General features: G+C 40.6%; 1 protein-coding gene across 1 annotated transcript in view; it reads left to right on the top strand.

Moving 5' to 3' along the window:
• Nucleotides 1,056–11,729, top strand: part of IPCEF1 (interaction protein for cytohesin exchange factors 1) — a 78,979-nt gene continuing 68,305 nt past the window's right edge. The window contains exons 1-3 of the mRNA XM_018053520.1: nucleotides 1,056–1,149; nucleotides 2,670–2,879; nucleotides 3,491–3,660. Of these exons, the coding sequence (XP_017909009.1) occupies nucleotides 1,056–1,149; nucleotides 2,670–2,879; nucleotides 3,491–3,660 (474 nt within the window). The remainder of the gene's footprint in view (nucleotides 1,150–2,669; nucleotides 2,880–3,490; nucleotides 3,661–11,729) is intronic.

The following is an 11,729-nucleotide window of genomic DNA, read 5'->3' as shown; positions in this document are numbered from 1 at the left end:
CCTGCTTGAGGTATTGTCCAGCCTAGAGCCCTACTTCTCATTAGTCCAGGTGCAAGAATCTAGCATAGACTGAGGCCTGTTTTGGGGCCACGTTGAGACAGAGGGTGCAGTTTGATAGAGGGTTTTCTCTAGAACCAGCCATCAGCTTGTATGGTAGAACTGGAAAGACCTTGCCAAACTGTGCTGTGCTGAGTTGCTTGAGTTGTGTTAGACTCTTTGGAACCCTATGGACTGTAGCCCACTAGGCTCCTCTGTCCATGCGATTTTCTAGGCAAGAATACTGGAGCGAGTTGCCATTTTCTCCTGCAGGGGATCTTCTCAACCTGGGGATTGAACCGATGTCTCTTATGTCTCATCTCCTACATTGGTAACAGGAGATACCTTTACTCCTAGCATCACCTGGGAAGCCTGCTGCTGCTGCTAAGTCACTTCAGTTGTGTCCGACTCTGTGCGACCCCATAGATGGCAGCCCACCAGGCTCCCCTGTCCCTGGGATTCTCCAGGCAAGAACACTGGAGTGGGTTGCATGTCCTTCTCCAATGCATGAAAGTGAAATGAAAGTGAAGTCACTCAGTCGTGTCTGACTCTTTGTGACTCCATGGACTGCAGCCCACCAGGCTCCTCCATCCATGGGATTTTCCAGGCAAGAGTACTAGCCCATAATTGATGGATGGGGGAGATTCACCTGCTCCCAGTCAGGAGGGATGGAGCGTGGGGTGCCTCTGTTCACGGATCCTACAGCGTCCTCTCCTACTTTCTCTTCTTTTCTAAGCTGTTCTTTTAGTATAAGCTAATGTGATTGACCTTGTTCAGATGTGCCAGAATGGTCTAGGACTGCCTCTGTCTACAGTTCCCTTTTCTTCCTACTCCCCTGTGGTTCTTAATTTGTCTTGAGAGCTTCTTGGGGTCTCCTGGACCCCAGATTCTCTTAAATTATTCCCACTGTCTAAATTGACTTACCCTCTTCTTTTTCAGTCCTGGCTGTCAGCTAAGTTCTAGCTATTGAAATAAAATACATTATGTGAACAATATATTTGGGTTAAAATATTTTGTTAATGGGCTTTGCTGAACTCAGAAAATTGCATGTAGAAAAAACCCCAGGAGAAAGACCGTTGGAGAGAAGAGTGGGAATTTTAGATCAGGATGCAGGTCAGTGTGGGAGATATCTTATGAAGTGGGAATGACTAGAACTTGGTCAAAAATGCCTAAATTTTAGTTGCCTGTCATGACTCTAATATGTCTTCTCTTGCCTAAAATTTAGGGCAAATATTGCCTTTGTCATGTCCATTTTTCAAAAGAATGATTTATTTCTTCAAGGATAAAATTTTATTCTAATATTTGTAAAATAAAAAGTCAGTATGAAGTTTCTCAGGAAATACAGTTTAAGGGACTTTAACTTCATCATTGAAGTTAAATGATGAGAGAAATACATCTAAGAGAAATACAAATCCTGCCTATCCTAAAACTTGATAGGAAATTTTTGTTTATTATATATGAAAAATTTGTTTGTATCTATAATCATATAATATTACAGTGCATACATAAAGAATTTTTAATTTTTAGTGCATTTTTGTGTACAATCATATTAAATACTTATGAGACTTATGGGATTGGATTTTTAAATATCTTGATTTTGCAAATGAAGCAAGTTGGTTTTGAGTGCTAAACTGACTTTTCCCTGGTACACAGCTACTAATTACAACAACTGTAAGTTGATTTCAGGTCTCTGGATTTAAAAATCCCATCTTACTTCCACTCTGTCATATTCCCTCTTCAAACATATAATAGAACCATTGTAATTATTAGAGCAATAGTTAGATACAGAGGATATTAGCCAGTTGCATCTAGAATAACTTTATAAGATCTTGTAATAGGATTGCATACCAATTTTTAGAACTCCTCTTTGATTATGTACATTTTTTTTCCAGATTCACTCAGAAGATTATGTCATTTAACCCTGACTGAATTCAGCTTAGATATCATGGAGGAAAAAAAAAAATCACACACACACACACACACACACACACACAGCCAGTTGAAAGATTTTTTTTTCTATTTTTGTTTATAGTCTGATGATTTTACATGAATTGTTTAAAATGTACTGTGAAAAAAATGTGTATTTCAGATATAGTATCTTTTCTTCTAATTTGAATCTTAGAAGAGCTAGTATAAAACAGAAATTGGTAATTAATTTATCTTCCATAAGACAATATGTGAATGAAACCTGGCTGCAAATCAGAATTTCCCAATAAGGAGGGTTGATAGGTACTTACACCGCACCAAAAGAGGCTGTGGAACTTCTTTTTCTGGGATGTTTAATTCATGTGGTTTACATGCAACCTGGCGGAGGTAGCAGGACCATGAATTTAGTAGTCTGATGTAAACCTGTAGTCCTGTGAGATTGTAATGGTTGTCTTCCAGGTTTATTTATATAGTTGCTGCTCTTTAGAAATGGCACAAAATAAAGCAGCCTATAAGTTTTTCTTCTCTCACAAAAAATAAAAGGGGAGATATTTGTATTATTTTTAAGAACTTGAGTGAACGCTATCCTGTCATAACTAAAGTGGTAGTGAGAAAGGTGGTTGTGGGTGGAAACAGGAAACATTAGTGATAAATGCTGTGTTACGTATTTTTTCAGGTGCAGCTAAATGTCTATTGATTCTAATTAGCACATTTTGTGCCTCAGCTAGTAAGCGCCCCTTTAGCTCTGCTTGGAGAGTTTTTTTTTTTTAGCTTCCATCCTGCTCATAAACACTGCCACCTCCTCCCTCCTTCTCTCTTTACAAATGTTACAACACAATCAGAAATTTCCTCTTTTCTCTCCTTCCTGCATTTCCAGCAGGTTCCCTTGCGTCAGAAGCAGAGAAAGAAAACTCAAGGTAATTAGATCTTTTGTTTCTTTATCCCCTATTTGTGTGTGTGAGTGTCGTGTTCTCCTGGATGTCTTCTTTGGGATCCGATTTTTGTCTGTCTTAATGCTAATACCAGGACGTGGATGGCAGATTAATGTGGGGTTCTTGTTTTTGGATCGATTTTAAGAAATGATGGCTTGCTGTTCATTTGGATTAATCCCCCGTGGTATGTCAATAGAGCTTACAAAGACTGGCACTGAGTCGGCAAGTGGCTGTATTTCTAGGTGGGCATTAACCCTTTTCCATCTCTTGCATAACTTGCTATTATTGTTGAAACAAGCTGGTGAGTGAAGTGATGTGCCTGCCAGAATCATGATTTTCACGTTTTCAACTTACTTGACTGAAGAATGTTCTTACACCTGCATGTGTCTCACTGTTTCTTTGATCTTGTCCCTTCTAAGCACCAAATGAATGTTTAAAAATAAAATCGATAAATTACTTTATTTTTCACATTTACTTTGCGTAAATCTTGGTACAAAAATGTAACTTCCTGAAGGTAAACAGTGCACAGTTCCCTTTCACTCTGTCTTATAAATCAGGATACGACGTTATCTACTTTTTCATGTACTCGTTTGCAGGTTTTTTCAGCATGAGTCGAAGGAGGATATCGTGTAAAGACCTGGGGCATGCTGACTGCCAAGGGTGGCTCTATAAGAAAAAGGAGAAAGGAACTTTCCTAGGCAACAAATGGAAAAAGTTCTGGGTGGTCCTGAAGGGGTCGTCACTGTACTGGTACAGCAATCAGCTGGTGAGTCCACTCTCTTCCTCCTCTTCCGTCTTCAACAAAGGGTGGGTCAGAGATCATGATGGAGCAGGTGGTCCCTATGGGAAAGATCATTTCAATTATGGGGACTTGGAATAGAGCAAATAAACCAATAAAGCTCTAGAAACTATTTCTGTGGATATGTAGGTTTTTCTGTTGTACTTGGAGGAGAAAACCATCCGGCTTGACTAATCTTTGCTTGGAGAGGAGCATCCCAATGTATACCCGTCTTGAAGGAGGATTTCGGGGCCTGTTAATGTTACTCTGCCATGAGAGATGCTAATCATTTCAGGATTTTCATGGAGAACACTTGCTATGGACACTTGACATTGCTGAGATCTCTACTAAAAAAAGGGTCTCAACTTTAAGAAAAGTTGAGGGTATAAACTGATTCTGTCCACAGAAGCTGTTTTCATTTCTCCTCCTTCATTATTTTCTTTTCTTCTGACCTTCTCTATGGGTGGGGTGGGCAGGGGTTGGTTTTGGAACATCTAACCTGTGTGCCAACATTGCGTCACTGAGTGTCTTCTCTTGTTCTTTGGCATGTACACTGATGGCTTTAAGCTAATGATCCTTGGACAAGTCTTGATAAGAAAGTTGCCTAATTTATCCTGTAATAAGCAGTGTACTTTTGAGATCTATTTTGCAGGCGAGTTTTCTGTTGGAAAGGGCTGAAAATAAAGTTATTGTTAAAATGTGTGATGATCAAAATTAAAAAAAAAAAAAATGTGTGCTGATCCTTCCTGGCTTGAGGCATTCTGAAAACAATGATGTTGTTGAATATGGAGCAGAGACCTTTCACAGAAGAACTCTCTCCACTAATCCCAAGTAGCCAATTGCTGATCTCAGGAGAGCTTGTTTCCCGTTTTGGTTGAGTGAAGGTCAGCAATGGATGTCCTTTAATCTATTACGGGGAAATCATTTAGAAATTGACCATAAGCCAGAACAGTTCTTTTTATCTGACACCATTCTTTCAAAACGTCTTGTATATGCCCATCTCTTGAGCAACAGAGCTTTAGGGCAAATAACTTTATAAATGTAAAATAAGTGCCCTGTGTGGTTAGAAGGTGAGATTTTCAGCTAAGAAATTTACATTCACTGACCACTAATCGAAAACTTGTGTATCCACGTGACCCAAAGACCTATCCTGTAAGGGTTTGGTTAAACTGCACTCAAATCCAATTCCAGTGCCCTGGAATCGGCTCCCTCTCTTGTGCTTCTAGACTCTGTACACCCCCTCCTCTGTCTCCTGCTCCCAAGTTTATTGCTTTGGTTTCACCCAAAACCTGGTACAAAATTCTTCACTGAGTTTTATAAAAGTCTATATTTTTGAGTTTTAGCAATTTTATTAAAGATTTGGGAGGTTCACAAGTAAGAACCACCTTGTAGAATACATAATCCTCCACTGTCTCCTTTGTCTCTCTTTTGTTCTCCTCTCCTGGGTACATTCATCATCTCCTCCAGCATGGAATGGTTTTATCCAAATTAAGGCAACCTTGGGCTGGGCTCTCACCTTCTATCCCAAGGGATTTTTCCTAAACAAATACAGCTTCCTTCTTCTTCTTTTTCTTTTAAGGAGAAAGTTTAAGATTTATTTACTTTAAACTTTCAAATATGCAATACAGTATTATTTACTATAGTCACAGTATTGTACATTACATCCCTATGATTTATTTATTTTATAACTAAAAGTTTGTATTTTTAGTATCTTCACCCCTTTTGCTCACCCCTCAATCTCCACCTCAGACAGCCACCAATCTGTTATCTGCATTTTTGAGCTTAGGTTTATTTCTTTTTTAAAGATTCTACATAAAAGTGAGAGCATACAGTATTCATCTTTCTCTGTCTAATTTATTTCACTTAACATAGTGCCTTCAAGGTCCATCCACGTTTTCACAAGTGGCAGAATTTCATTATTTTTAGAGCTGAATGTGTGCATGTGTTAGTGGCTCAGCCGTGTTTGACTCTTTGCAACCCCATGGAATGTAGCCCAACAGGCTCCTCTGTCCATAGGATTCTCCAGGTGAGAATACTGGAGTGGGTAGCCAATCCCTCCTCCAGGGGATCTTCCTGACCCAGGGATTGAGCCCAAGTCTCTTGCATTACAGGCAGATTCTTTATCATCTGAGCCACCAGGGAAGCCTGATATAGCTGAATAATATTCTATTATTTACGTATCTCAGTCATTTCAGTTCAGTCGCTTAGTTGTGCCTGACTCTGCGACCCCATGGACTGCAGCACGCTCACATTGTTTTAATCCACTCATCCATCAATGAACATTTGGATTGTTTCCGTATCTTGGCTATTGTAAGTGATACAGCTTCCTTCTTAATGAAGGTTAATAAATTAAGGTTAATGTAATTTTCTGCTTCTCATTTATAATGTTTTAGGCTTTTGCTTTTGGCTAGTTGTGGCAAGTTACAGTCTGCATCTTTTATGAAATGAGATGGCTTACTAATTTACTTTTTAATAGCTCTTTAGGAATTTTCTGAGACTGTTGGGAAGATTGGGTGCTGATGGAGCATAGCACATCTGTGGGAAGTAAAAAAGCTCAGATATAAGCCTGGCATTAATTTCCTCATTCAATCGCATTTTTCCTCCAATGTGTTCTTGGTGCTGTTCCTTTCTTCATAGAATTGAATCCCCTCTGAACCACACATGGTTACAGAGTTGGCTTATTTGGCTTCATCAGTTCATTTGGCTTGTTTCTCTTAAGGGAGCAATGAATTACCTATTTTAGGCATTAGGAATCTCATGCTTCCATAGGGACCAGCACTGTTGACGGAGACTTGATGAGAAAGAGAAAAAGGAGGGACCATCAGACCCCCTCGAGGCCCCTTGTCCTCAGTTGCTGTCATACAAACACATAAAGCAATACTCAGGGAGCAAATTATGAATTCGAGTAGAAGTAGATTAGCAACATTGAATGGAGATAAACTTATTGTTATCTGGCCAGAGAATTATCCTATTCAGCTAGTGGTATATAACAGAACAACACTTTCAGCTCCCTAATTCTATGCTGTATTATAGAGGAGTCATCTCTGCACGCACACACACACACACACACACACACACACACACGCACACACACACACACCCTGACATCTTAATTATATGTTTGTTTTGGGGAAAAAAGTCTACTCAGTGAATACTTGATTTAAGAGTCATAGTCCTGCCATCCATGTGAATATCAACTGTGAAGAAAGAGCCAAACACATACCCTCAGGCTGAGAACATTTATTTGCTTTAGGCCACTCAAGGAATTCAGACTCAATCAAGTAGCTCCCAAGGCATCTATCCCTTATGAAGAAACTTCTTTTTCTTCTACCTTCCCTGTTACCCATTCTTTTTCATACGGCAATGAAGCTGATGGTTTCATAGCCAGAGCCTCCTCTTATCAAATCAAATGCCTGCCAAATGCCAAGGGAGAGTCGAGGTACCTTTCCTACATGTTTTTTTTTTAACTCCTCCAAAATACCCTCTGAAGTAGCAGTTGTCACCATATTTTGAACGTTGGGAGAAGGCCGACACTCAGGGAGCTCATGCACATTCTCCAGGTGATCAGAGTCCTAACGGAGGTAAAACAGATCCCCTTAAGCCCCTTAGACTTCTCAGCGCCAGGTTTTGTCCTATGCCAACCTGACTCCATGCAGGGACCAGGATAAGCTTGGTCCCATGTGGTTCCCCGCTATTGTCTGCCTTCAGAGGGGCTCAGAAGGAGCAACTCTGGAAGTGAAACGTGAGGCTGGGCTTACGCGCAAGTTGTGGCAAGTTGTGGCAAGTTGTGGCAAGTTGTGGCAAGATGCTGCTGCTGTGGCATCCCTCTGCTTGTCTCTCCTGTTACCTGACAACCTGAGGAGACAGCACCCTCACCTCTCTCGGGGTTTTGTTGTTGTCGTTACCTAGAAACCGACACATGGTGTACTTCCTTCTTCCACCGCTCTTTGCTGCTTTAGAAAATGCTACGCAGATTTTCTTGAGAAAGGTCAAGTCCAGACATTCATCTATTGCTTTTCACACCCCATCTTACTCGCACAGAATCTCATGCTGCACACAAGAATTTATGCCATGTTTCACAAAACCATATTCAAGTTGAACAGCCTTAAAAATCCAGCCTGTTTCAAATCCTGGATTGAAATCCACACAAGTGCTTTTCCTTACCCCTAAAGTACCAGTTCATTTCCTGGCTCCTGATAATCTCCTGGCCTGTATCTGTCTTACTCTCCCCACCCTCTACACTGCCACCCAAGCTGCAACTGCAGAACTAATTTTAATTCTTTATTAATGGCATGTATGCCAGCTCTCTCTGTAAGCCTTTGCATATGCTGTTTATTGGCTCAGATAACTCTTTGTCTTCATCCTGTAAAGTCTTTCTCCCACTCAATCCCATCAAGCTTACTTCTCCTAAATCAAATTTTAGGTTGAGTAGCTGATCCCCTTAGTGTCCTTGAATTCCCTGGTGGCTCAGATGGTAAAGCGTCTGTCTACAATGCAGGAGACCCAGGTTCGATCCCCTGGAGTAGGAAATGGCAATCCACTCCAGTAGTATTGCCTGGAAAATCCCATGGACAGAGGTGCTTGGTAGGCTACAGTCCACGGGGTCACAAATAGTCGGACACGACTTCACTTTCACTTTCACTTAGTGTCCTTACCTTTCCTCTGACCCAGATTAGGCCACGTCTTCTATGCCCACGGAAGCCTATGCTTAATACTTATTACACTTATCTTCCTCTTTTGTACATCTTGTTGTGTGTATTTAGTTGCTCAGTCATGTCTGACTCCATGTGACCCCGTGGACTGTAGCCTGCCAGGCTTCTCTGTCCATGGAATTCTCCAGGCAAGAATACTGGAGTGGGTTGCCATGCCCTCCTCCAGGGCATCTCCCCAACTCAGGGACTGAAGCCTGGTCTCCCATATTGCAGGCAGATTCTTTCCAGTCTGAGCCACCAGGGAAGACTGTACATCTCATTAGTCTCGCTGTTTTCCACTACTGATAATAATCTTCCGTAGAGCAAGACTGAGTATATCTTTAGCCCCTTAGGCAGTGTCTGACACTTACTAGGCACTCATGTTGTATTTGTTGATTTTATAAATAAACAAGATTTAGGAATCACCAGTATTTATCTTACCTGTGGGGGTTTTGAGAAATGGGCTGGAGAGTAAAGACGGCTTTTGATGGAAAATAATTTTCCAGTAGAATAACATCTATTAAAAAAAAAAATAGTCACACCTAGTCATGTCTGTTCTTAAAAATACAGGACAGGATCCAATTTGAGATTTGCTAGGTTTCCATGGTCCCAAATGGGTCCCACACAGCTGTTTGTTCCCATTTTGTTAATGTCTTACTACAGTTTATTTTATTAGATTCTTTCTAACCATGGCCTCTGGCTGAAAACAAGGGTTTATTGATCCAGATCACCAGGTTGGGGCAGAAATGTTGAAGAAGGAAGACTTCCCAGGGAATCCCCTCCACTCGAGCTTTTCACCTGGATTCCAGGCACATCTGAAGACTGATGTTTGGCATCAGCATTTTCCCTCTGGAGGAGGACAGACACAGTTTTGAATTATTGTTTTCTTTCAGGCTTGTTGCTATGAAATAGTGACAGGATAGGTCCTAAAGATGTGATTACTTATTGGTGAAAAGTATCATATTTTTTCAGCTTTTAGATTTTCCCTTCTGCTATAACTTATTTTTCTTTTCTAAGAATTCTTCATTAATATGTTGTGGATTTTATTTATACCCAAGACTGATCATATGGTAAATATTATATATGTTATTTTGTTATATAACCCACTTAAAATCAGTGAGGTTCTTAAACGTTTCTACTCACAGAGCGTGTAATCATTTTGATGGCGTATCTTCTTACTTTATCTAAGAGCAAATGTGAGCTATCAAAATTCATCAAGGGAACATATGCATCAGGCTAGTATAAAACTTGGAGGCATTGCCTAAACAATTTAGGCTTTAATTACAAAGCACAGTTTAATATTAATTACAGATAACAGATATTGAAATTCTCTTTCTAAATGAGCCAAACATGAAAAGTTTATCATCTATCCTTCCATTCATCCACCTCCCCACCCATTTATATATCCTCCCATCAGTATTTATTGAGGACTTGAAAATAATTTAGACTAACTAGTTGATGTAGATGTTATAAATGTAGAATTACAAATAAATTACAAATAAATGAATTGAGAGACTGCAACTCTTCACTCTGTTAAGCGCTTAGAGACTGGTGGACACAAAAAGACCTGTGTAAATGACCTGATCAAAGAAAAGTTGGTGAAGAAAATGGCTCTGAGAGTGAGCAATACAGATGAATTCTATAAAATTCAGGGTAAAGGGAAATATTTTGGGTTGAATGTGGGAGAGTTCTCCCAAGCAACTTTTATTCCTGGAAGATTCTTCTCCCTTTCTGTCTAGGAAGGTGTGTTTTCCCTTATCTCATCATTTTCCAAAGCTGTGTGATTTCCTTGGTCAAGGAAGCCAGCCTTCTTTACTGGATAAACATAATTTTCACCAACAAAAAAACATTATTCTTGTGGATTGCAGTAAATTTAGAAAGTCTTCATGGAGAAGATTTTCTTAGGATCAGCCTTGGAAGACAGTTTTTATTTTATTTTATTTTTTTAAGGACAGAGGGTAGGAGGTTGGGCATTCCAGTCTGGGGACTGATGTGAACAAAGAAATGAAAATATAAATGAACTGTGCCAACCCACTGTGTTAGGCATTATACTGAATTCTCATAAACCCTGGCAAGATAGAGTTTATTATTCCCATTTTTCAAGGCGTTTAATGCAGCTCAGGGAATTTAAGTAACTTGCTCAAACCTGCTTAAGGAATAAGTGGTAGGACTGGAATTCGGAATAAGATCTACCAGTACTAGTGTCAGGCTACATGACCTCCCTGTTTAGAGGTGAGCCAGGAGCAGCAAGTGTGGCCCTACATGCACATGGTAGGAATGTGGATTTGGTCAGTGGGCAGTAGGGAGCCACTGCAGAGTCTTGAGTCTGAAGGTGACCTCATGAAATTGGCTTGTGAAAATACCAACCGCACAGTAATATAGGAGCTATGTACTGTGTTGTGCTCAGTCGCTTCGGTCGTGTCTGACTCTTTGTGACTTATGAACTATAGCCCGCCAGGCTCCTCTGTCCATGGGATTCTCCAAGCAAGAATACTGGAGTGGGTTGCCATGCCCTCCTCCAGGGGAGCTTCCCAACCCAGGAATCGAGCCCATTATCTCTGGTGTCTCCTGCATTGTAGGCCTTTTCTTTACCCACTTAGCTACTTGGGAAGCCCATTAGCACACTAAGACCCCCTAAACCTTTTTTCCCACTAGCTCATGGTATCAGAAGGCGGAGAAGCAAACCTACAGATCTGTCTCCTGACTGCCTTCATAAGGCATGGTCTGTTATCCGCTGCACACAGGCCTCCTGAATGCACGGTTTCTCCAGCCCAGCAGAGCCCCTTAAACTGCTGCTGTAAGTGACATTTGCAATAAGCAAGGGCACCAGTATAAATACAACACTAATGGAATAGTGTCAGAGCAGCATATCACATACTCCCATCAAGTACAGGATGTGGAGTGAAGAACAGAACCAGGAGAAATCATGTCAGAGCAGGGCTGGTAGGCAGTGCAAGTGGGCTGTGCAGGAGCGTCCTGTGCACCAGCAGGAAGCCAAGAGATGCACCCCATACCATGTTTCTACCAAGAAATGGGAAGAACGGGGTCTGACAGGAAGACATTCTGTCCCTAAGTAAAAGCAGAGCTTGGTTCATGGACTCCGAATACACATTTATGGCATAAAAGAGTTTCAATTCTCTGTTTTCATAAAACAAAAATCTCAAGTCTTTGTGGTTGAGTTTTACATTAACCGGCACTTTATTTTGCTTAAAAGCTAAACATTATCAGTTTGAGAAGAAATCCACTGTGATATATAGATCTCCCCATTTTAATTCTAGCGTTTCTTCTTTTGATCCTTGGTAAAATATTTTTTATCTAAGAAACAGAATAGATACATGTTCAGTTCAGTTCAGTTCAGTCGCTCAG

The sequence above is a fragment of the Capra hircus genome, chromosome 9 (genome assembly GCF_001704415.2).
Source record: "Capra hircus breed San Clemente chromosome 9, ASM170441v1, whole genome shotgun sequence".
In the NCBI taxonomy this organism is placed as follows: Eukaryota; Metazoa; Chordata; class Mammalia; order Artiodactyla; family Bovidae; genus Capra; species Capra hircus.
The sequence above is the reverse complement of the archived record's forward strand: the minus strand, read 5'-3'. Positions and strand labels throughout refer to the sequence as shown.